Here is a 25,988-nt window from a genome sequence, read left to right as displayed (position 1 = left end):
AGGGATTGTAGTTATTAATTATTGTGATTGCTGCTGATCACTTCCATCTGTTCTCACAGGGCATTCTGAATAAAACCTCTTTTGTACTCCAAAGCACATTGTATTATAGTTAGTTATTTGCATTTCTGTCTCCCTTATAAATAGAGCCATTCCTCACATAATCGTTGGCTGAGTGGTTGGTTGGTTGGTTGGTGGATGGGTGGGTGGGTAGGTCGGCTGGTTGGAAGGAAGGATGGTAGAGACCACTAATCATCCCCCAATATCCATCCTCCCTTTCTTCCTTAGTAATAGAATACCACAGTTTTGAGCTGGACACATGGCCACTTTGAATAACGATTCTCTTACCAGTCTCCCTTGCAGCTAGGGATAGCCATATAGCTAAGGTCTAGCTCACAGGATATAAGCAGAAGGGGTATGTGCAACTCCCAGGAAATGTTCTTAAAAGGAAAATGTACCCTTCTTTGTTCCTTCCTCCTCCCTGCTGACTGGAATGCAGATGTGATGGCTGGACTCAAGCAGCCATGTGGGAATATGAGATGGAAGCCAAGTGCTAAGGATGGAGAAGTAATGAGATAGAAGAAGCCTGGGTCCCAACACTGCACAGCACCTACCAGCTCTCAACCTAATCTCTCTAGACTTCTTGTAAGCAAGAGGGAAATAAACTTCTGTCATACTGGGGGTTTTCTGGAACTTACAGCCAAACCTAATCCTAACTCTAACAGATGAATTTTCAGTCCAGGGCTTATGTCCCTACTTAATTCTGTTCTTGGCAGTATTTGCTGTGGTCTCACCAATAGCTGTAAACACAGGATATAAACTGGCTTCAGTTGTGAATCATCACTACTTCTTAACAATGCCTGTCACAATATTTTCTCCCCAAGCTTTTTTTTTTTAATTTTTTTTTTTACACTTTATTTATTTTTGAGAGAGAGAGACAGAGCACAAGTGGGGGAAGGGCAGAGAGAGAGAGAGAGAGAGAGAGACAGAATCTGAAGCAGGCTCCAGGCTCTGAGCTATCAGCACAGAGCCTGATGCGGGGCTCGAACCCACAAACCGCGAGATCATGACCTGAGCCAAAGTCGGACAATTAACTAACTGAGCCACCCAGGCGCCCCACCTCCCCAAGCTTTTTAACAAGGTTGAGGAAACCTCCCCCCTCGAGCTCTTTGGGGTGACAATGATCACATTCCTGATGATTCTGGAAGTTGTTACATGGTTACTTCAGGGAGACATTTCTACTGTGATTCTCTAAGGGATAACACAAAGGGCTCTGGGAAGAAACTGGTTTATCCCAAGAGACACAGCGTCCAAGGAATGCGCAGCATTCAGGAGTTGTCAAGAGGTTTTGCCAGGAGTATTTGGCAGCAGGCTGGCGGGGGTGTAAGGAGGGAACTGGGCAGGGAGGGGGAAGGGCAGTGACATTTCAGCAAGGTACACCTATTGTACTGGCTCCCTCTCTGAGAAAGCAGCTAAAGGCTTATATATATCATCAATCAGGGGCCTTGAGTCCACCCACCACCCCAGCCTGGGGACTAAGACAGTAACAGGTGGGGCCAGGGTAGGAGATTTAAGAAGAGCAGTGGCCACATCCACATCCAGGGCTTGTGGTCAATCAGCAGTGCATTGCTTTCACATGACTGCTCTGGGAGTACAAACTCATGAGGATGGAAACTTCCTTCCCAGGGCTCAGGGGCTTCTATTCTTTCAGTACATGCCATTCCCAAGGCCCCAAAGTCAGAAATTACCATGATGCTAAGGAAAGGGTGGGGTGGGGTGGGGTGGGGAGGGGGCTGCCTTCCTCCCATAGAGTTCTCCAGATGGCCCTGTTTGGGCACAACTGGGTATAAGTAGGGTTGTTAGATAAAATACAGGAGCCCCTGTTGAATTTGAATTTCAGATAAATAACAGGTAATTTTTTAGTATATCTCATGCAATTTGGGGGAACTCCATATACTAAAACCTCTTCATCGTTTATCTGACAACCAGACTTAACTGAGCATTCTGGTGTTTTTTGTTTATTTTGTTTTCTTTTTGCTAAATCTGGAATTTAAGATAAACTCTTAATAGGAAGGATCTACTGGTAAAAGATAGGAGGGGATTCCCATAGTTAGAGTTTGAAGCAAAACTCATATGGTTTCTATGTTCTTAAAGGGCCCCAGGAATAGTCTTCTAACATTTAGCAAGGTCATGTGATACATTCTTTTTTTATGTTTATTTTTATTTTTTATTTATTTTTTTTTCAACGTTTATTTATTTTGGGACAGAGAGAGACAGAGCATGAACGGGGAGGGGCAGAGAGAGAGGGAGACACAGAATCGGAAACAGGCTCCAGGCTCTGAGCCATCAGCCCAGAGCCCGACGCGGGGCTCAAACTCACGGACCGCGAGATCGTGACCTGGCTGAAGTCGGACGCTTAACCGACTGCGCCACCCAGGCGCCCCTGTTTATTTTTATTTTTGAGACAGAGCATGAGTAGGGGAGAGGCAGAGAGAGAAGGAGACAAAGGGTCCGAAGAAGGTTCTGTGTGCTGACATCAGCAAGCCCATTATGGGGCTCAAACTCATGAACTATGAGATCAAGACCTGAGCTGAAGTCAGACACTTACCCAACTGAGCCACCCAGGCATCCCTGTGCATTCTTTTTTTTTTTTTTTTTTTAACGTTTATTCATTTTTGAGACAGAGAGACAGAGTGTGAGTGGGGGAGGGGCAGAGAGAGAGGAAGACACGGAATCTGAAGCAGGCTCCAGGCTCCGAACTGTTAGCACGGAGCCCGACGTGGGGCTCGAACCCATGAACCGTGAGATCGTGACCTGAGCTGAAGTCAGGCACTTAACCGCCTGAGCCACCCAGGCGCCCTCCCATGCATTCTTTTATCCTTGCCCAGAGTATGCTGGGTCTAGGTAGACAGGTGCTGTAGGATGCCCTAAAACAGCCCTGGTAACTGTTTCTTAAGTATGCTCCCTCCTACCACAGGGACTTAGCACATACTGTTCCTTCTGCCTAGAACACTCTTATCTCCCACTTCCACCTAGTTAAACTGTATTAACCATTCATCGAGATCTCTACCCAAATGTCACTTCCTCAGGAAAGCCACGCCAAACCCTGACCAGGTCAAAGCCCCCTACGATACACTCTCAACTGTGCACATATCTCTCCTTTGTGGCACCACCACAGCTGTACTTCTACATCATTTATGAGCTACTTAGATTTAACATGGCAGTATGCTTCACAGGGCAGGGGCTGTCTGGTTCCACTTACCTTTGTATCCTCAGTGCCCAGCATAGTACTTGACAAATAATAGGGGTCTAATAAATATCTGTGGACAAATGAATCTTAGTTGGGGGTGCAGCGGAGATGGAACTGAAGAAGCACCCACAGCCACCCATCCCTGTGTAGTTCTAAGCCAAGGCACCACGGATATGGGCAACTGGAAAAACCCACTGACAACAGGTCTAAGGGGCAATAAATCTGAACTCTTCACCCAACAGGTTGGCAGGGAACACACTGAAAGGCAGAAGAGGAGAGACCTTTCCCTTCTGGCAATTTCTAAAACCAACGGGCAGAGAGAGATGACAGATACCGGGGCCAGTGAGACAGGAGTAAGAACAAGAGAGTCCAAGAAAATGGGGCGGCAGCAGGTGGGGGCTCCTGGATGTCTGCCTGGAAAGGCTGCTGGTAGTCATGGCTCGCTTTTATGTACCATTTGGGGCATGGTGTGTGGTAAGTCAGACTTAAAGTGCCAGGGACATAAGGGACAGAAAGGACAGTGCAGGTGGATAACTAAGGATGCCTGCAGCAGACAAGCAAGGGAGCCTGGCCAGAGAGATGCGCCAGATTTCTTCTCTCCCCACCTGTCACCCCCTTGGATTCCCAGCATGATCACCTGTCCCGGGCAATTCAGCTCTTTAGACATTTATCCAACACCTTCTCCCCCTCACCAGCTCACCCCACCAAGACCCCACGAATACCTACACAAGAGCAAGAAAGACCTCCCCTCAGCCTGTCCCTGTCCTTCCATGACTTTGCTCCAAAATGCTTCTCAAATTGGTCCGCTTCTCTCCGTATCTACTGCTATCAGCCTAGTCCAGACAACTGATCAATACGGCAGACTGAACTAACTTGAAAAGCTCCCACTCACACACACACTGAAACACAGAGAAATACTGGATAAAATAAAGTCAAACGGTGTTTCTGCTATAGTGCCAAGCTTGAAAATAGAAAGAGAGAAATCATCAGGTACTAGAGACAAAAAGGAAATTCAAAACCTAAGAAGTGAGAGGGAATCTAAGCCAAGTGAGCCACAGGAATAGTGGGCCAGACATATGCTAGAGGCTAGATGGTAATGCTCAGGGAGGAAGAGAGGAAAGCCCCCAAACCCGTGCATCCTGGGGAGCTGGAAGGAGACCCCATGTACAAAGCCAGCAGCACGAAGGGTCATTTTACTTACAAACGTGGACTAGAAAATGCAGGTCATGCTTCAGAAATGTGGCCTGGAAGTCCGTTTTGTGTGTGGGTATGAGTTACAGTGAGTGCTAGCACTGAAATCCAGAAACCTCAAGAAGAGACATGGACTCTAAAACTGGTCCCAAGCTGAAGCAGTACTTCAGCACAGAAAACACTGAACGCATGAGGACGGAGTGGGCAGTAACAAGTAATAGTGAACATGTAAGTTGGTCTAAAATATGCTTGTAAATCTAAACTATTAGACCATGAAAGATATAAGAACAGCTGCTTTAGCAGAGTTTTTTTTTTAAGGAGGTATAGTCAAAATACTAGACAAATACAACATGGAAGATGGGAAGAGGGAGTTAAGAAGGAAATTAAGGTGTTCCAAGCTTCTTGGTGTTTGCCCATGAAGGGTAGAAATACTCACTGGTTTTAGACTTTTTTTTTTTTTCAACGTTTATTTATTTTTGGGACAGAGAGAGACAGAGCATGAACGGGGGAGGCGCAGAGAGAGAGGGAGACACAGAATCAGAAACAGGCTCCAGGCTCTGAGCCATCAGCCCAGAGCCTGACGCGGGGCTCGAACTCACGGACCATGAGATCGTGACCTGGCTGAAGTCGGACGCTTAACCGACTGCGCCACCCAGGCGTCCCTAGACTTTAGTAGAAAAATATGAAATTAAGTATATTTGCTAAAATTTGAGGAAAATCACTACTAAAATGTAAACTTCCAAAGCAGTAGAAGGAAAAAAGAAATAAAGTAAATTTGATCAGTTCAATAGAAGGCAGAGAAGTAGGAGAGGAGGAAAGCAAAGAAAAAGCATGACAGGGTGCCTAGCTGGCTTAGTCAGTACAGCATGTGACTCTTGATCTCAGGGTCATGAGTTCAAGTCCCATGTGGGGCATAGAGCTTACTTTAAAAAAGAAAAAAGGGGGGGGGGTGTAGAAAAGGCATTGTTAAAGAGATAATAAAAATAAGTCCAAATAAATGAGTAATCAATATATGTATATGTATATGTATATGTATATGTATATGTATATATAGAAACAGACTAAATACATCTACTAAATTTTAGCCCCACACTGCTTACAAGCAACAGATCTAAAAAGGATATAAGGAGGTTGAAAATCAAAGTATGAAAAAGGAGATTTTGGAAAATTAACCAAAAGAAAACAACCATAATGATAAAATCAGGCAAAATAGACGTCAAGGCAAAAAACATTAGTGAGGATGATCAGCAGCCTATTTAATGATCAAAGGGGCAACCCACCAAGAAGACATAACAATCATAAGCCTGAATACTTCTAAGTAGCACTCTCAAACTGAAGAAAAAACTAATAAAAGTACCAGGGAAAATGACACATCCACAACCATGGTGAGACATTTTTAATACAACTCTCTCAGAACTGGCTAAAAACCTTAAACAAAAATCAAAGCTAAACATTTGAAAAATATAATTTAGAAGTCTGACCATTTATATAATAAATGTATATATGAGAGAGGAAGTCTCAACAAATTTTAAGGAATAAAAAATATCATACAGAATGCATACTATTACCACATGCAGCAAATTTAGAAATTAGTAGTGGAAAGATAGCTCCCCACCACCCCCCACAAAATAATTTGGAAACTAAAACAAAACAAAATAAAAACTTGTAAATAATTCATGGAATTCACAGGTGAAAAAGGAAATTAGGATAAAAGTTACAAACTATTTAGAACTGAACAATAAAAATACTGCATCTCAAAATTTATGAAGTACAGTTATAGCAGCATAGTTAAAAGGAAAATTTATAGCCTTAAAAACACACGTTAGAAAATAAGAAATAGTGTTCAGGAAACTAAAAAAGTCACAGAAGATAGGAAAAAGAAAAATAATAACACAAAAGTAAAAAAAAAAAAAAGGAAACATTAAAGATAAAAAAGAAAGAATAGAGATGCTAATGACCCAAAAGCTAGTTTTCTTAAAGACTGATAAAATATAACTTTAAGGGGCACCTGGGTGACTCAGCTGGTTAAGCATCTGGCTCTTGGTTTCAGCTCAGGCCATGATCTCCCGGTTTGTGAGTTTGAGCCCCACATCGTGCTTGGGATTCTCTCTCTCTTCCTCTCTCTCTCTGTGCCCCCCCCCAAATAAATAAATAACTTCTTCTAAAAAAATATATCTTTAGGGGCGCCTGAGTGGCGCAGTCAGTTAAGCGTCCGACTTCAGCCAGGTCACGATCTCGCGGTCCGGGAGTTCGAGCCCCGCGTCGGGCTCTGGGCTGATGGCTCAGAGCCTGGAGCCTGTTTCCGATTCTGTGTCTCCCTCTCTCTCTGCCCCTCCCCCGTTCATGCTCTGTCTCTCTCTGTCCCAAAAATAAATGAACGTTGAAAAAAAAAAAATTAAAAAAAAATATATCTTTAAAATATATTAAAATGATAAACTATACAAACCTCAGACAACATTGATCAAGAAATAGAGATCGGACATACATATATGGTATTAGGAATGAAAAGAAGGGGCATAAGCTACAGATACAATAAAAACTTATAAAATTATAATACTATGACAAAGAATATTTGTGCCAAAAATGTTTTAAAACTGTCATTTTGGGGTGCCTGGGTGGCTCAGTTGGTTAAGCATCCAACTTCAGCTCAGGTCATGATCTCACAGCTTGTGGGTTCAAGCCCCATGTCAGGCTCTGTTCTGACAGTTCGGAGACTGGAGCCTGCTTCTGATTCTGTATCCCTCTCTCTCTGCTCCTCCCCCACTCATGCTCTGTTTCTCTCTCTCTCAAAAATAAATAAATGTTATAAAAAAATTTTTTTAAACTGTCATTTTTTTTTTTTTTGTATAATGGCCCATTTCTTAGAAAAATATAAATCACCAGAACTGACTCAAGAAGAAAAAGAAAACCTGAATAGGTCAATAACCATGAAAGAAACTAAAGCTGTAGTTCAAAAAGTTTCTCCTAGCCCCAAAGACATCAGGCCTAGATAGTTTTATGGGCAACTTTTACCAAAACGTTAAGAAATAGATAATTCCTACTTTACACAAATTGTTCCAAAGAACAGAAACACAGATAAGGCTTCCAAACTCATTTTAGGACTCCAGCATAACCTAAATGCCTGAACTGAATAACAACAATAAAGCAAAACCGTCATCTAATATCACTTATGAACACAGATATAAAAATCTTAAAGTAGGGGCACCTGGGTGGCTCAGTCAGTTCAGCATCCAAGTTCATCTCATGGTTCATGAGTTCGAACCCCGTATCTCGCTCGCTGCTGTCAGCACAGAGCCCACTTCAGATCCTCTGTCCCCCCTCTCTGCCCCTACCCCACTCACACTCTCTCTCTCTCTCTCAAAAATAAACCCAAAAAACATCTTAAAGTAGTAGCTATTCAAAAATCCAGTAATGTATATAAAAATAATACAGCAAGACTGTGACAAAAGCCACTAGAGTTCCGTATGTCCATTCTTCTCTTTGTCTTTAGCCAGAAGAAACCTGATTTTCAGCAATGTGCCCTGCTCGTTGTACATTGCTTCCCAACTAAGACTATACATCTCATAGCCTCCCTTGCAGCTAGATGCCACATGATGAGGTTTTAGCCAATGTGATGTACCTGAGCATGTCATATGTAATTTTCAGAAAGTCTTTTTTACAAGGAAGGACTGTGTCCCTCCTCTCTTCCTCCTCGGTACTTCTCAGAATACAGATAGGACTGGCTGGAGCTTGGGCATCAGCTCCTGGGAAGGAGGCGATGCACAGAGTGCAAGACCAGCAAGATAGAAAAAGCCTGGATCCTGACACTGCACTTCTACCTCCAGGCCTTTCTTTTTCTAAGTGAAGGAGAAACTCACTTAAGATACTATTGAGGTTCCAGGCACCTGAGTGATTCTGTCAGTTCAGCGTCCGACTTTGGCTTAGGTCATGATCTTGCAGTTCACAAGTTCGAGCCCGCACTAAACTCTCTGGTCAGCACAGAGCCCACTTTGGATCCTCTCTGTCTCCCTCTCTCTCTGCACCCCCCTCAAAAATAAACATTAAAAAAATTTTTTTAAAGATTCTATTGAGGCTCTGCTACTTCCAGCAAAACTTAATCCAAACTGACAATAGCATCAAGCAGGGTTCATCCCAGGAATGAAATAATGGATCAACGTGGAAAATCTATTAATATAATTCACATTACAGATGAAAGGAGAAAATCTATGATCATCCAAGTAGATTCTGAACAAGCATGCAATAAAATTCCAGCTCATTTTCTATTTAAAAGGAAATAAAAATGAAACTTCTTAGCCAACTGGGAATAGAAGGGAATTTCCTTAACCTGATAAATAGTATCCACCTAAAACTGTACCAAACATCACCTAACTTGTGAGCAGGATTTGAGAAGATAACCACCAATGTCAGGAATGGGACAAGACTGCTACACTCCACAGTGAACTAGAAGTCCTACACAATGCATTATTGCAAGAAACAGAAATTAAAAGAATACAGATTTAAAAGAAATATCCTTATTTACAGAAGACATGATCAACTATATAGAAAATCCATCATGATTTTCAGACAAACTACGAGTCCTAATAGGAGACAGCAGCTAATCTGCTGAATACAAAAATCAACGTATAAAACTTTATAATCTTCCCGTGCACTGGTAGTGCCCAATTAGAAAATAAAATAGAAAAAAAGAGGTCCTCTATGATGCAAAAGGCTCTATCACCTTTCTTCTGTATCAGGAAACATTCCTGCTTACTAGACTCCCCATACTCACTATTATTTCCCTCAAGTTCATTCTCCACTTAGCAGCTAGTGATCTTTTGTAAACATAAATTAGATCCTGTCATGCTTCTTTCACCTTTTAATGGCTACTCATTAGTTATAATTAAATTCCAGTTCTTTATCATGCCCGTGCTCTGCATGACCTGACCTCTGCCTATTCTCCAATCCACTCCCTCACCATTGCCCCATCTCGTTCCACACCAGCCCCAGAACCTTCTTTTGGTTCCTGATGCATGTCAAACTCTGTCCTGCCCAAGTGCCTTCACACATGCTCTTCCCTCTTCCTGGTACCCTTCCACCAACAATCATCACCTGAGTATTCCCAGTCAATCCTTGACTTACCCACTTACCCTAAATAAGATGCCTTCTCTCTTAGATTTTTTCTTTCATATTCCCACCATAACATGTAATAATATCCCATTACATATTACACCATAATGCATGATCATATTTCTTTCTGTGGAGTATTTATTCACTGCCTTGGTTCCCTTCCAAGCCATAACTTCTGTGAGGGCAAGACTCATGTCTTTGATGTTTCCATGAGCCTTTAATAGGAACAGTCATATAAGAGATGCTCAATGAGCATTTTCTGAATGAATGAATGAATGAATGAAAGTTTACTAATTTAGCCAGAATCTCAGTAGAATGTCTACTGCACTCTTTCCAGGATTCAGGCTTATTAGGAAGAATACGGGGACCCCCAGGGGTCTCACTGGATGAGGGACCAAGAAGCCTTATAAAGGAGTGAGTGTGGGTAGTGGGTTTGGTTGATGGTCCACAGAGCAGCATTAGAGTTGGGGGAAGAGTTCTGAACACAGAGCTGCCTCCCTCCATGACTCCTACACCACCAATCAGGAACTCAGGTCATGGACTTGTGAATTGGGTTTGCCATAAAGCGCTCCTTTCCTGGGATCTTTGTGGAATATTAAGAGTTTGGAGGACAGTGGCTTTCAGGAGCAATGGAGGCAACAAGGCAGCTATTGATCACCCTTGGTGGAAGCATTTACAGCCTCAGGAGCATATGGAATGGCAGGGAGCTGGAGCATGCATGAAGAAAACTGGTGCAGCCCACAGGAACCCCACAACTTGATCAGGCGCGCGCACACACACACACACACACACACACACACTACTCCCAGGGGTTCCCAGAAATAGCTAACAGAACTTTAGGGGAGGTCAAAAGGCCCAACAGTGGAAGCTGGGAACAGCTGAAGGGGCTGCTACTAAGACTCTAGCTTTATTCTTCTAGTGCGTATGGCCTGGACAACACAGATACCATGAAACTCTTGCAGCCACCGTACTTAGGGCCACTGGCCTGGTGGCACTGCAGCCCAGAGGGCAGATGGGCCACTGTGGCACTGCCACATGGTCATTAGAGAAAGCATCTTCCCATAGGGAGCCAACAACAGAGGGACTCCTCCCAGTATCCCCTCCAGAGCTGAATGCTAATTTTTCAGCTGGAAATTAAGGAAGCAGTGTTGCTGAGGCCACCTAATGCCAGAATAGTGGCTGCTGGTAATTCTACTATCTTGGGTACACCACAGACTCAGGCATGTAATAGGTACCCCTGACTGGTTAAATGCTTGTACGAGCCAAGTGAGGAGGAGTATTACATTTGCCAGAGGCCCCTGAGAGGCAATCTTCATGTTTATTTGTTTCTTTTTGAGCTCACATACTTGTACACCACAGGTCATAAGGAGGGATTAGGAAAATCCTGCTATCCCCCATAAAGGACAGTTGTTGGAGGCCTGCTCAGCACCTACCTGTTACCTCTCCCTACCAGCCCCTTCCTCCAACCATTCCTGTTGCCTCGGAACACCTGGGACAGGCACGGGTACAAGGAGAACTCACTTTAGATCTGATGGCTGCCCTGCTGACATCTCCGAGGGTAACCTCTGTGGCTGCCCAGACTCCTCCCCATTAGGAGGGCTCTAGTCGCAGTCCAGAAAGAGAGGGTGTGCAGGCAGACCGCACCAAGAAGGGCACTGTGCAGCCTCCTCTCCTCTTCTCCCCCAAGAAAGCCTGAAATAGCCCCACCCAGACCTACCTCTTGTCCTCTTCCACCTGAACACCAATGGAGTGGAACTCTCTTCGACTCCTGTTCTCTGTGTCCGAATCCGAGATAGTCTCCACCTGGCGGCAGGGTAGCGGGAGTCAGTGGCTGAGGCTAGACAAGGGACACGAGCTCTCCCCAGGCAGAGGGGTGAGCAGAGGCTGAGCCCCAAGCCAGTGGGCAGATACTGCAAAGACAATCTGACCCAACAAGAAAAGAGACCCAGGAGGTCAGAGGCATGGTACTGGCAACCAGTAGAGGCGATGGCTCCACGACAAGTGACAAGGGAGTGGGCCGGGACTGGTTGTAAGGGCCCTGTCGATGACCAGGCACAGAGCAGACCAAGGAAAAGGTCAACCCATCCCCACCGGCCAGGGCCTGAGCTTGCTTCGGCGCCTCGTCCTGCCTGCCGTACCTGCACCCCAATGGACGGCCGCCACTTCCGCTGCCGCGCCAGGCTCCGCAGCTCCTCCCTGCCAGGAATGGTCTTGATGATGAGTGTAGGGGGCTTGGGGCTGGCCCGGGGTGGCACCGGAGCCAACTCCAGGGTGCGCGCGCCCATGGCCGGGCCGTCCAGCCCGTCCGCGGAGCTGCAGCGCCGGGCGGGGCCCTCGGCCGCCGTGAAGCTCTCGTGGGCGGAGTCGGTGCTGCTCTGGGCCGTGATGGAGATGCGGGGCGGGGCCTGGCTTCCCGGCGGGATGGGGGACGGGGCCTTTCTGAAGTTGAAGGCTGTGGCCGGAACGCAGAAACGCAGCGGGTGAGAAACTCGCGTCCCAGCGGGTGTCTTGTGGCCCACCGCCCCACACCCACGCGGTGCCATAGGAGGCAGCAGGCACGCGTCCTCCAAGCGCTGCTATGTACAGAGCCGAGGCTTGTTCTCCCCATCATGCGACCCAGAGAGGCAAGCCAGCTGCCCAAGATCACACAGCACAGCTGTGACTGGGGCCAGCGCCAGAACCCAGGGCGCTCTCCAACCTAGGGCCGGGCGGGGGTGCAGAGAGGGCACACTCACAGGAGCCGGGCCTCCCTGAGACAGAGGCAGGGGCAGCAAGGAGGGGCAGGCAGTCGTCGTCTTGAGAGCAGCCGGCCTGGATGGCCCGGAGGTAGCTGTGGCTCCGCATGCGGAAACAGCCGGGCAGGTCCAGGGCGTCCACTGCCTGGGACTCGAGTTCCCCAAACACAGACCCGCACACGGCCTCCAGCTGCTGGTTCAGCTCCTCACTGAGCTGGGGGCAGGGGGTAGGGAGGATAGTTACAGGGGTGCTGGGATGAAAGCGGGTGTCTCTGAGGCGCATTGCCTTAGGAATATATCTGGATCTGCAGAGACTGCCTCTGTGTGATGCTGGGACGAAAAGAAACCCTCACTCTGTGCAAAGAAGAAGGATTGAGGATCCTATGTCCTGTGCGGCTCTCCAGGCCTGCCTCCACTGTCTTGGGGTCTGTTCTTTACCCTAAATACTTCTCCTTCCACCCCATCTATGCCTCTCCCGGACACCTGGGACTGCCTCATCTTTCTCTCCACCTACAGCCAGCCCCTCACATTTCTCTCACCTAACCCAGAGGGAGAGGACCAGGGACATCCACCCTCCTGCCCAGTATGGAGGTGGGGAACTGCAGGGAAGGCAGTGCGTGCCTTTTATTTTATTATTTATGATCCATTACATTACAAAACTGATTGCACCCTATAGAGATATATATACCATGGGGCAGGGCAGAAATTAATGGGTAAGTGACGGAGCAAAAGTTTTTGTTTTGATATTTTGTGGTACAGAATCCATGGTGGTTTAAAAAAATTAAAGCAACTAAGAAAAAAAGCAAAACGAAAATTCTGTTCATGGAACCATGTCCCCTAGCACTGCACTAAGACTAAATGTACCACAGAGATTGCAGCATCGTTCGTATTATATGAGAAAACTGGCACAAAGGAAAAATAAAGGTAGGTGGTCCAGGGATAAGCTCTACACCCAGAGCACAGGATGAGTACAAGTTTGACCCTGAGCTTCAGAGCAGCCAAAGCATCAAGGAGTATAGCCTGCAGGTTGCCTGCACAGGCTACAGAGCCAGACCCACCTGGACTCAGATGTTGGCTCTGCACCTTCCTAGCACTAACTACTTAAAGCTTTGGGGCCTCAGTTTTATCACCTGCCCAATGAGAATGATAATGGTACCATCTTCATAGGGATATTTAGGGGACTCAAAGAAAAACATGTGGGGCATTTGGTGCAGGTACTGGTACATCCTAAGCCTTCAGTGGATGACATGTGAAGGTCTCAGGACCTACCTGGAAGCAAGCCACTGCTCATGAGAACCACAACTATTCCCTGTTATTGAGCCCAAGAGAAATCCCCCCATGAGTGATTACGTAGAGACCATTGGAGGAAGTCATGGATAAGGTCCTCGGTAGCATCCACATGGTAAATATGACACCAAGTGTCCCATGGCTGCATCTTGTGACATCTCCCAGGAGATTCATGACATCATATTTATGTGCAATCAACGGATAAAGTAGTGGCTTGGCTCACGTGTAAAATGCAACTTGACATTTCCATAACTCCACCTCCAAAGCATAACATGACGTCACTAAATTCTACCTCAAATTGAGCAGAAATTTCCATCCAATTCTACTGATCTTAATTTGCCCAAACTAAGGCTCAGAGAGAGCCGATGAACTGTCCAAAGATGCCCGGCTTGTAAGTGATTTACCAAAGTTAAATGCCAGGTTTCCTGGCTCTTTTCCCAGGCTGACTGAGCATCAGAATCTCCTGAGGACCTTGTTAAACCTACCTTAACTCAAGCTCCACTCCAAGGATCTGAACCCAAGGCTCTCTACCCATATGCCTCTCTTTGCTTTGGCTGCTTCAAAGCTCAGGGACAAAATTTTGTGAAAATTTGGATTCAGTGGTTCCAGTGTGGGCCCAGTAATCAAAAAGGAGTGTCTGGACTTCTTTCTGCGGCTTGTTCTAAAGTAACTTCATTAAAAATAATAATAATAAAATAAAATAAAGTAATTTCATTACAAGTGCACAGAAATCACAGGTCATGGAAAAATCAATCCAAGATCCTGTAGAAGTTAAGTTCTGCCATGTTTGGCACAGGCCACACTTCTGTGGCAGCTGTGGTTTTCATCATGACTTCTGCAAGTTTCCTATCTCTGGACCTCTGGGGTACCAAGGACCAGTTTTATTTCCTAAAGCTCAGAAGCTGATCTAACTCCTGCTATTTCTAGGCCAGGCTCAAGATACTCCCCAACTAGAACCAATCCAGCTCAGAGAGTCCCTTCTGGGGCATAGGAGAGTTGATCTAACTCCAGTAGAGAGCATTCTGGATACCACAGATGGAAGGAATCTCATTTTGCAGCTCATCTCTGTATCTCCAAGCCTCTTCTGTGTGTAAAGTTCTAGACATAATATCTGGCATATAGCAGAGGGTCTTAAATCACAATGACAGTACCTTTCAGAGGCCTCTCCTTCCCAGAGTCTCTGAAGCTCTTGAAATCCCAACCATATGCTATTCCTATGGCCAATTCTATCCAAGACAGACAGAGGGAAGGTGGGAAACTCCCTGGGGACACACTTTCTATCTCTACTGGCCAAGAGGAGCTTCTGAAGTGTTTCCACAAGGGACCAGGACCTAAGGGAAACAGAGACTTGTATAGACTCCCAGAGGAATATGGCACCGGTGTTGATCTTTACTGTATTAGAATTATAAAATTGTAGCATTGTGCTGTGAATTCTCCTATTATCCCTGCACTGCCTTCCACCCTGTTTCCCCCAGCCCCCACTTTCAGTAGAGTCAAAGTCAAAGAATCCTCTTAGAAAATAGGAACCTTAGCCTTTTTCCAAACCAGACTCAGAATCGGTAAATATTTCCCAGGGTGTGGGATATTTAGCAGAAAACGCTTTGCTTGGGTCTAACTGAAATTGTCCGTGCTAGAGTTGGCAGGTTCATCTGGGGGCTATGCAACATCCTCTATAGTTTACCTGTGTCATTTAGTTTAGCTAACCTTGGAAAACACTGCCATTTCAAAACACTCTAAAACACTGGATAAAATATAAGAAATGTTTTATATGCATAGCTGAGCTCACAAGAAAGCACGATGTGTCCCCAGGGGACAAAAGCAAAGAGGAGACTAGAAAATCAGAATATTAACTGTGTGAGTCAGGGCTGCAAACAGCCCAGGGGCGGTGGAAGGTGGGGGTGCAGGTTGCTGGTCTCAGGGACTAACGGGTTTAGGTATTAACACTCACTTGGGTGTGGGAGTAAGGCGCTGGGCCCACATGAAACACAGCATTGGAAATGAGAACCTCCATAAAGGTAGGAAAGGGGAAACCATTCATGAAAAGTAGACTAAAAAAAAATTAATTATCAGCACAGGATGATAATAGGAAGCTAGTCTGTAATCTAGGCACTGGAGTGGGGGGAGAAGTAGGCCAATGTTCTAAGATTTTTGTAGCCACAAGCTGGTCTTCACATAGATACAGGATTCTGTCTGCATAGGCCTGGGTGACAGACACCTCCCTGCAAATTAAAAATTAACATAAAATGGTCCCAGACCAAGAACAGTCTAACAGAAGCGATTGCAAAGTATTTTCTGAGGAACAAATTTCTAACCCAGGCTGTTCAGGACTGTCACAGATAAAGTTCCACTGAAGATGAGTTCATACCAGACCATGTGGTACACTACCCACGACACAGCCCCTAATGATGTCCACCTCCTAGCATTAACACCCTTGTATAGTTCCCTCCTCTTGAGTATGGCCTATACTTATTGTAATACATAGAACATGGCAGATACAATGGAATGTCACTTCTGAGATGAGATTACAAAGAGACTGTGGCTTCCATCTCAAGCACTCTCTCTCAGAGTCTTTGCTCTGGGAGAAGCAAGCTGTTATGTTCTGAGTAGCCCTATGGTGAGTCCCACATGTCAAGAAACTGATGACTCTGGCCAATAGCCACTGAGCATCACATGGCAACAGCCATATGAGTGAGTAAGGAAGTAGATATTCCTCCAGTCAAGCCGTGACATGATTACAGCCCTGACCAACATCTTTTGTTGAAGCCATGTGAGTCACCTGATCCAGAGGGTACCCAGCTAAGCTGCACTGAAATTCCTGACCCACAGAAATGGTGAAAAAATAAATATTTGTTGATTTAAGACACTATGTTTGAGGATAATACATCACACAGCAATAGATAACTAAAACAAACTGCGACATAAACAGCTAAGCTTTTATTGAGCTAAGCCATTGAGAATTCAAGCTTCATCTGTTACAGCAGCTCGTGTTACCTTAGCTAAAACAGATTAGCTTTTAAACTATGTTTAAAACTTCTAAAACTTAAAAGATAAAACTGAAAGTATAAGAAAAGAACATAAACTTTGAAAAGAAGACTAGAAATATTTAAAAGAAACCAAACCAGCTTTCCAGAACTGAAAAAAAGTCAGTCAAATAAAAACATAATTAATGAGTTAAATCGTAGATGAGACACAACTGAAAAGAAAATTAGTGAATCAGAAGATACATCTAAAGAACTTACCCAGAAGGCAGCATAAAGAGGCAAAGAGATGGAAAATATGAACGAGAGGTTAAGATGCATGGAGGAAAGAATAGGATCTTGCGGTTCGTGGATTCAAGCCCCAGGTCAGGCTCTGTGCTGACAGCTCAGAGCCAGGAGCCTGCTTTGGATTCTATGTCTCCCTCTCTCTCTCTGCCCCTTCCCCACTTGAGCTGTGCCTCTCTCTCAAAAAAATAAAATAAAATAAAATAAACATTTTTTTTAATCTTAAAACAAAACAAATAATAGGAGCTCCAGGTGAAGGAATATAGAGAATGTAGAAGAGGCAATATTTGGAGATAATTATACTGATGGAGAATTTTCCACACTTCTAACTTCAAGCATGACAGAGTGACAAGCTGGACAAAACTGTCAAAAATAACTATTTCCTCACTCTGAAAATCAGTCAAAGGTATACAAGAAAGAAACATATACGTGAAAATTACTGAACAGCATGAGTCTGTGGTGGCCTTGCCTGGGGCTGCTCCCATTACTCAAGTTCCCAGCTCTATCAGTTGCAATAGTTCAATCAGGGTGAGGCAGGCTGTGAAAACCAGCTGCTTCATTGCCACTGCCACTTAATTTGGAACATTGTCAGGTATAGTATCAAGAACGGGGGGGAAAAATAGAGCAGGAATAGCCAGCAGCACTGCTAAGCTGAGATTTCAATGCTGTTTGGGACAAGCAATGGACTAAGAGATTAGGCAGAGATTTAACAGAGAAGTTTCAGGGGATGAAACAGCTAGAGAAGGTTTGATGAGCTCTCCACATATCTTGAGTTAAGTAGGGGTGAGTGCATACACAGCAGAGACCAGAGACGTCTTGAACTGCCCACACCTCCCTGGCCAATGGGACCTGTGCACATGTGCGGAGATAACACAAGAGAGACTGGCAAAAAGTAAAATTCAGGGTAGGCTTAAAGAGAGCCTGAAGTTTGTACTCCCAAGTCCACACACACAACCATAAGCAGAGAGAAGCCTTTCTGGCTTAAGGTTTTTGAGCACAATCTCTGACCAATCTCTGGCTGAACACGAAGCTATACAGACACAGGACAACTCCTAGGAAGGCAGGCTTAAAAATAAAAACAATAAAGAAAAGAAATTTAGTGAATACATCAGAGGCCACGTTTAGCATGGAAGACAGATTTCACAGATTTAGTCCAGGGATTAACAAACACATAATAAACAAAGCAATAACAATCAAGGGGTAAAGTAAGAATCCAGAGTTGCTACAATATGCTATCTGAAATGTTCAGAATATAACAAAAAAATCATGAGACATGCAAATAAACAAGAAAATATGAATGTTCCCAAATGTTTGATCTACAGACAAAAACTACAAAGCAGCTATTACAAATATGTTAAAAGAAGTAAAGTAAATCATGTTGAAAGATTTAAAAGAAAGCACAATAATTTCATGAATAAAAAATCACAACAAAAAGATAGAAAAAAAATTTTTTTAAAGAACCAAATAGATATTCTGGAGCTGAAAAGTACAATAACTGAAGTGAAAAATTCACTAGAACGGCTCAGCATATGAAATCATCAGTAAACTTAATCAGTATAAATTATCCTATCTGAAGAATGGAGAGAAAAAAATAATAAAAATAAACAGAACTTCAGAGACCTACAGGACAATAACAAGTAAAGCAGTATACATGTAATGGGAATTCCAAAAGAAGAAGAGAGAAAGGGGAAGAAAAAGGAACAAAGAAATAACAGCTCAAAACTTTCCAAATGTTATGAAAAATATCATTCCGCAGATTAAAGAAGCTCAGCAAATTCAAAGAAGGTTAAACACAAAGGGATCCATAGCCAGATACATTACAGTCAAAATGCTGAAAGCCAAAAACCAAGAGAAAATCTTAATAGCACAAGGGAAAAACAATTCATCACATACAAGAAAACAACAATATGATTAACAACGGGCTTTTCATCAGAAACAATGAGCGCTAAAGGCAGTGGAATGGTATATTCAAAATGTTGAAATTAAAAACTGTCAGCCACTGGGGCCCCTGGGTGGCTCAGTCGGTTAGGCGTCCGACTTCGGCTCAGGTCATGATCTCACGGTTCGTGAGTTCAAGCCCTGCGTCGGGCTCTGTGCTGACAGCTCGAAGCCTGGAGCCTGTTTCGGATTCTGTGTCTCCTCCTCTCTCTGCCCCTCCCATGCTCATGCTCTGTCCCTCAATAATAAATAAATGTTAAAAAATATTTAAAAAATAAAATAAAATAAAAACTGTCAGCCAGGAATTCTATATTCAGCAAAATTATTCTTCAAAAATGGAGTAAAATTAAAGATGTTTCCAAATACATATAGACTGAAGAATTTGTTGCAGACCTATCTTACAAGAAACAATGGAAGTTGTTCAGGCTAAAGGGAAGTGATACCTCATGGTAACTCAAATCCACAGGAAGAGATGAAGGGGACCAGAAATGGCAAATATAAAAAACTCTATAGATATGTTTTTCTCATTTTTTTCTCCTAACTTCTTTAAAAGGTACAAAATTTCACAAAGCTATTATTTATAATACCAACATTCCTTTATAATAACTGTTAGTTTATAGCATATACATAGGAAAGGTACAAGACAATAACAGCACAAAGAGAGGAGAGAAAAAAGAGACACATTGGAGCAGAATTACCAGAATTAATTTTTTTTACCAGAATTAATTAGATTTTAATCAGTTATGATACACTTTGTAATTCCTTGAGCAACTCTAATAACTCAAATAATATAGTAAAAGGGAATTAATAACAAAGAAATTAAAATGGTTCACTAAAACATTCATTTAATACAAGAGAAGACTGTAAAGAAAGAACAGAGGAGCAAAAATGACATATGACACAATCCAACCATATCAATAATCACATTAAATGTGAATGAACAAGAAAGCCTCATTCGAAAGGTGGTAATTGTTAGATTGGATTTTTTTTTTTGAAGCACAAGTAGGTTGAAAGTAAAAGGATGAAAAAAGATGTACCAACAAACAGTAACCATGAGAGAATTTTCCAGATTTGATGAATGACATTAATATTCAGATTCAGGGAGCACACACACATATTACAATGAAACTGCAGAACACCAAAATCAAAGAGAAGATCTCAACAGCAATCAGAAAGAAATGAAAAACTATGCACAAAGACAATTAGATTGATTGCAGACTTCCCAACAGCAACAAGAGGAGACAGATGACAAAAGAATACATTCAAAACACTGAGAGAAAATAAATGTTGACCTAAGATTCCATAATAAGCTAATTTATGTTAAAAAACGAGGGCAGACTACATCTTCTGTTTAAGGCAGAGTTTTATACTAACAGACATTCACTGAAAAAATTACTAAAGAAGATTTATTTTTTATTTTTTTAAACGTAATTTATTGTAACTAAAGAATATTTAAAAGGAAGGAATGAAACATAAGAAGTTATGGGGGGAGGGGTTAAAGATATGAGTCTATATAATCAAGTACTAACAGCATAAAATTTGGGCACCTGGGTGGCTCAGTTGGTTAAGCCTCCAACTTCAGCTCAGGTCATGATTTCACAGTTCAAGAGTTCAAGCCCTGCGTCGGGCTCTGTGCTGACAGCTCCGAGCCTGGAGCCTGCTTCAGATTCTTTGTCTCCCTCTCTCTCTGCCCCTCCTCCGTTCAATCTCTCTCTCTCTCTCTCTCTCTCTCTCTCTCTCTCTCTCTCTCTCTCTCTCAAAAATAAATAAAATGTTAAAAAAAATTTTTATGTGACAATAATAAAGACTAATTTGGAGAGGTAAAAAGAACATGGAACAAAATACCAGGCAACATGTACAATAAGAAGGGAAGAGGTCATCAAAACTAAAGTATCCTAAGGAAAGAAGAAATTGTCAAATTTAGACCTTGCTAAGTCAAATATGCACATGAAAATTATAAGAGTGACCACAAAGAATGAAAATAGAAAATAGAACTGCCAAATCAGTGTGGGATTTGGTAGTAAGAAAAATGAAGAAGAAAACTAATCCAAAAGAAGGTAGGAAAGGAGTAGAAAAGCATCACTCAAAAGGCAGGAGAAATAGAAGGCACACAATGAAACAGCAGTAATACTGTTGTATTGATACAGGTGTATCCGTAACCACAATAAATGTAAATGTACCAAACCCTCAAGCCATTGTCAGTATAGATATAAACTAAATTCCTTAAACTATTTACAAAAGACCTACCTAAAACATAAGGAGACAAAAAGCTGGAGCACACCTGTGGTGTCAGAAGGGTAGCAAGAGGACCACTGTGGCTGCAGCGGGTGACAGGCAGAGGAGCATTAGGAGCGGGATTCGCAGGTAGCAAGGGACAGATCATGCAGGGCCTTGTAAGTCCTCTGAGTAAGGTGAGGGTTTTGAGTGAACATAATTCTATTTTGAAATGATCACTCTGGGATGTACTGAGAGAGAATGAAGTGGGGCAGGGGCACGTGCAGGAGACCATTCAGGAGGCAGTGTCAAAGCCCAGACAAAGGCCATGGTGACTTAGGCTGGAGTGGTGGCATCGGAGGTGAGAAGTGCTTTGGTCCTGGATATACTTGAAGATGGGACCAACAAGGTTTGCTGAAAGCTTGGATGGGGCATGTGAGACAGAGAAAGGAGTCAAGACTGACTTCAGGCTTTTAGATCAGAACTCCTAAAAGGATAAAGTTGTCATTACCTGAAACAGAGATGACAGTGGACGGAGGAGTACGTTTGGGGAGGTAGGGGGAATGGGGTAAGGGTACTAGCAGTTTCGTTGTGGATATCTTAAATTTGAAATGTCTACTAAACATCCAAGTGAGATTTCAGTACACAGTTAGACACACATGCCCAGCAATTATGAGAGGACTGGGGCTGGAGATACACATTTGGAAGTCACCAGGCCCTCAATAATATTCAGAGCCAGGGCGCCTGGGTGGCTCAGTTGGTTAAGGATCTGACTTTGGCTCAGGTCAGGATTTCACGGTTCGTGGGTTTAAGCACCGCATCGGGCTCTGTGCTGACAGCTCAGAGCCTGGAGCCTGCTTTGGATTCTGTGTCTCCCTCTCTCTCTGCCCCTCCCCTGCTCTCTCTCTCTCTCTTTCAAAAACAAAAAACATTTTTAAAAATTTTAATAAAGTAAAGTAATATTCAAAGCCATGAGCCTAAATGAGCTCACTTAAGGAGTGTAGAGAGAAGTCCAGAAACTAAGCCCTGAAAAAAATCCAGTGTTCAGATCCTGGCGAGTTGGAGAGGCACTGGTGGCAAGACCAAGCGTCAGCAGCCAGAGAGAATCTAGGAGAACCTAAAAGGTATGGTGTCCTCAAAGCCAACTGACTGAGGTGTTTCAGGAAGGCGAAAGTCCTCATCTGTGTTAGATGCTGCTGATGGGTCAAGTAAAATGAGGACTGAGCATTGAACTAGTGGGTTGAGCAACATAGGCTAGTCTGATGAGAAACAACAGCTGTGCCAATCAGATTCCCTGATTCAGGAAATGTAACAAAGACCTCAGCAGCAAACAATAGGAGCCAATGTGGACATTCTTCTGCACTGCTTTTTTGCATTGCTCTTTTTTCCCTGGCAAACAGTAAAAATAGCTAACCTTTACTGAGTGCTGGCTATGTGCCACGAGCACTATTATGATGCCTATTTTTAAATAGAGAAAGTGGGGCTCAAAAAAGTCAAGTAACTTGCCCCAGGTCACTCGGCTGGTAAGGAGCTGAGCTAGAATCCCAATTCATGCCATACATGTAATTACTAAACTGCACCGCCTCTGCTTAGCTAAGGGGAAAGTCTACACTTAGGGATGGAACTCACATTTATAAAGTACCACTTTGGAGCCAGGTACCTTGTGTTTGCATACATTTTCTCACAGAACTCTCACAAAGCCCCTGAGATAAATATCACTACTACTGTCATTTTAAAGGTGAGAAAACAGAGGCGTTGCCGTGTCTTCCAATGGTTGGAGTGGCGGGGAGAGAACTCAAGCACAGGCCATCTCTCAGACCGCAGCTCTGCCTATCCCTGTACCATCTGCACAATCAAGCCTGCCTTTTGCATGGGGCGAACTGGGAGTAATCAGGCCATGACAGGACTGGAAAACCTCAGAAAACTGATGTTGCCCCTGCAAACTCATCACTTAGAGGCCCCTCGGTGGTTTTGAAGGATGTGACTGAGACCCCCAGGCTGAGTCAGATCCAGGAGTCCCAAGGCCTCCCAGCTCCCCCCAGAACCAGACCTGGGCTCTCTCCATGGGCAGACCTCTGATTTTCAGGCATAGGCTGAGTATGGGACTGACCCCACCCCCCTTCCTTCCCACCCTTTCCTTCAGGTGTGCTGGACCATCCCTACCTGTCCGGTGGTGAGGGAACGGCTGTAGCCAGGGATGGAGCTCCGGGGATGGATCCGGGGTGGGACACAGCAGCTGGGAAAGGTCAAAATTCCAGATTCAGAATGGGGGTCTGCTAGAAGGGGGAATAATAGCACTGGGGCCTCTGAGCAGGTTCTATACCTCAGAAACCCCCAGACAGGGATCCTCCCAGGAGACTCCTGGGTGAAGAGACTCTCCTAAAGAGGCACTCAGAGAGGCACTATCTCACCAGGGACCCCCTCTTTCTGTGGGGCAAAGCGAGACTCCCCCAGTCGAATCCTAGGCAGGGAACCCCTCTGGTGCAGATCTCCTGCAGGGACCCAGCATCAGCTTCCCACTCTCCGCCCCCAGCCCTCCCTGTCCTTACTTGATCCGGGCCTGGTCCACGCTGGAGGAGCGGCGGGAGGTGAAGCGCCGGGCGACTGCCTTGGGGGACGTCTTGGGGCTGCCTTCTGAGTCTCCACTCTCCTCATCCCCCATGGCTTTGATGTAGCTGCCGCTCCGCATCCTGCGGCAGGGGATCTCCCCATCCTTGCCCCCAGTGGGGTAACCCCCCCAGTCATCTTGCGGCACCTGCAGGGACAGGGGCTTCTGTCTCTCAGACACGTCCCTATGAAATCTAGAAGCCAGAACCCTCTATCCCCATTGCCGGGGCGCTCTGCTAGCTGGAGCAGGCCATGCTCAGGGGCATGCAGAAGCGGAGCCGGAGGTAAGGTTTCAGCTGTCCCCTCCCTTACAGGAGATGCCTCATCATCCTCCATGGACCTTTTACTACTTAATTGAGGGCCACCTATGGAGTCTTGGAGGTGATATGCCAAGTGCCAAGAGGTTGAAGATCAGAGGCCAAAGTGACCTGTGTTGACCCACCCCCCGCAGTGAAGTATCACCTGCCCTCACCTTTCACCCCTCCTGCTCCTTCCTTCTCTTAACCTGCTGACATCCTAAATCCTCCAACTCTCCCTCCTTCCCTCTCTGAGGAGTCACAGAGGGCTCTAAGCAGGGAAGTGCCATCAAATTTGGTTCAGAAAGAGCACTCTGACAGTCCAAAGGGGGGATGCACTGTGTAGCGCTGGGAGAAGGGCAGGGGATCGAGTGGCAGGAGGGAGACCAATTAAAAGGCTTATGCTGTTAGCCAGGCAAGAGATGATGAGCCTAAATTAAGACCATGACAATGAGGGGGACGAGGAGATGGAAATGAGGTGTTAAGGAGCATCAGTGAGCCTGATTAGATGTAGGGGGTGAGGGGGTGGTGGGGGGTGCGCTGGGAGGAGTCACAGATGACTGGGAGGCTGCTGGCTGAGGACCTGGGAGATGGTGCTGTCGTTCACTGAGCCACAGAATCCCAGAGAAGCAGGTTTGGGGAAGAGGTGATAGGTCAGGGTTGAGCATCTTAAGTCTGGCAGAGAACTGCTGAGCAGGTGGTTGGATGTTCAGTTCTGGAGTTCACTGGAGAAATCTGGGTTGGAGGCAGACACGTGGGAGTCATGGGCGGCAGCTGAATCCATAGGGGTGAATGAAACAGCCCAGGGGAAAGAAGAAAGAGAGCTGGGGAGGGACTCACTGACATTTAAAAAGGGGACTGCAAAGAAAGGAAGAAAAGCCTATGAAGTCACCTGAGAAGGAGTGGGCAGAGGGGTAGGAGGGAAGTCAGGAGAATGCCATGTCATGGAAATGGGAGACATTTCCAGAATAAAAGGAGTTGATAATGTCAAATGCCACAGTGCATTGAGAGGTTAGTAATTCGGGCTCAGGAGTTAAAATCCATGTTCAAAATCTCGCCCCATCACTTGCTAGGCAAACTTGGGCAAAACTGATTACTCTCTCAGTTTCCTCATCTATGAATCAGTAATGACAATTATGCCTACATCCCAGGGTTGGTGGGAAGGATAAATAAGTCAATATGACATGCCCAGCACATAGTAAGTCCTCAGTAAATGTTAGCTATTATTATTATAAGCCTTGAAAAGTGCCTTTCAAGGAGAGCTCTCAAGAGACTACTGGGGACCAATGCCAGAACATTTTAGAGGACAGGGGATGTGGATGTCAGACTGTAATAAAGGGAGAATGAAAGGAAGTGAAGGTGTAGAACCTATGCTTTAAGAACTTGGGTATGAAGACAGTAGACAGAAGGGGGTACGGAGTTGAAGATTTTGTAGGATGAGAGACTTGGGCATGTTTTCAGAATAAGAGAAAGAGCCAGTAAAGACAAAGCTAGCCTTTAAATGTAGGATGGAGAAGGGGCAGTCAATTCAGGGATAGAGGGGATCCCGGGGAGATGGGCTCAAACCCTGCTGGAGGGATCAGTCTGGGTGAGTGGTCTGGGCTTTTTCTCTGAGCCAAGAAGGAAGGCAATGGGGGTGGCTGGGGATCTAGACGAATCCGTAGGTGGCTGACAGGAACCTGTGATGGTTGGCCTACACTAGGAAGAATGACGTCTAAATAGAGGTGTGGGGGAGAGGGCTGGGGCAGGCAAGGAAGATTTCGAACACCTGTTGTAAGAAACAGGTTGAATGGGGTGAGGATGGAGACTAAGAAGGTCAATATTCAGGGACAGCATAGGGTTCAGGGGAGGGACAGAGACTCTGGGGGTGAGGCTAGGCGAAGGGACAGAGATAAATATGAGAACAGAGACCCAGGGACGGAATGGGTTCCCAGGATGGAAGTAACCCACCAGGAGGAGCAGGGCTCAGTGAAGATGCTGGAACTCAATCAGAAGAGAGTAACGCAGGGAGGAACATAAAGGAACAAGGGCTCTGAGGACAAAGAGGGGTTCAAAAGAGGGTTGAGGGAGAGCTGAGGTCCAGTGGGAGAAATAGGGTCCCAAC

General features: G+C 44.8%; 1 protein-coding gene across 1 annotated transcript in view; it reads right to left on the bottom strand.

Moving 5' to 3' along the window:
• The window catches only part of DLGAP3 (DLG associated protein 3), a 40,710-nt gene that overhangs the window by 11,437 nt on the left and 3,285 nt on the right, over positions 1 to 25,988 (bottom strand). Inside the window, exons 2-6 of the mRNA XM_047084310.1 lie at positions 23,531 to 23,736; positions 23,145 to 23,217; positions 12,280 to 12,493; positions 11,683 to 11,996; positions 11,262 to 11,347 (exon numbers count right to left, since the gene is read on the bottom strand). Coding sequence (XP_046940266.1) covers positions 11,262 to 11,347; positions 11,683 to 11,996; positions 12,280 to 12,493; positions 23,145 to 23,217; positions 23,531 to 23,736 — 893 coding nt within the window. The remainder of the gene's footprint in view (positions 1 to 11,261; positions 11,348 to 11,682; positions 11,997 to 12,279; positions 12,494 to 23,144; positions 23,218 to 23,530; positions 23,737 to 25,988) is intronic.

The sequence above is a fragment of the Lynx rufus genome, unplaced genomic scaffold (genome assembly GCF_022079265.1).
Source record: "Lynx rufus isolate CCGP_SWC_20201006 ecotype Redwood Valley unplaced genomic scaffold, mLynRuf1.p SCAF_2, whole genome shotgun sequence".
Classification (NCBI taxonomy): domain Eukaryota; kingdom Metazoa; phylum Chordata; class Mammalia; order Carnivora; family Felidae; genus Lynx; species Lynx rufus.
This window is presented reverse-complemented; position numbering and strand designations above follow the sequence as displayed.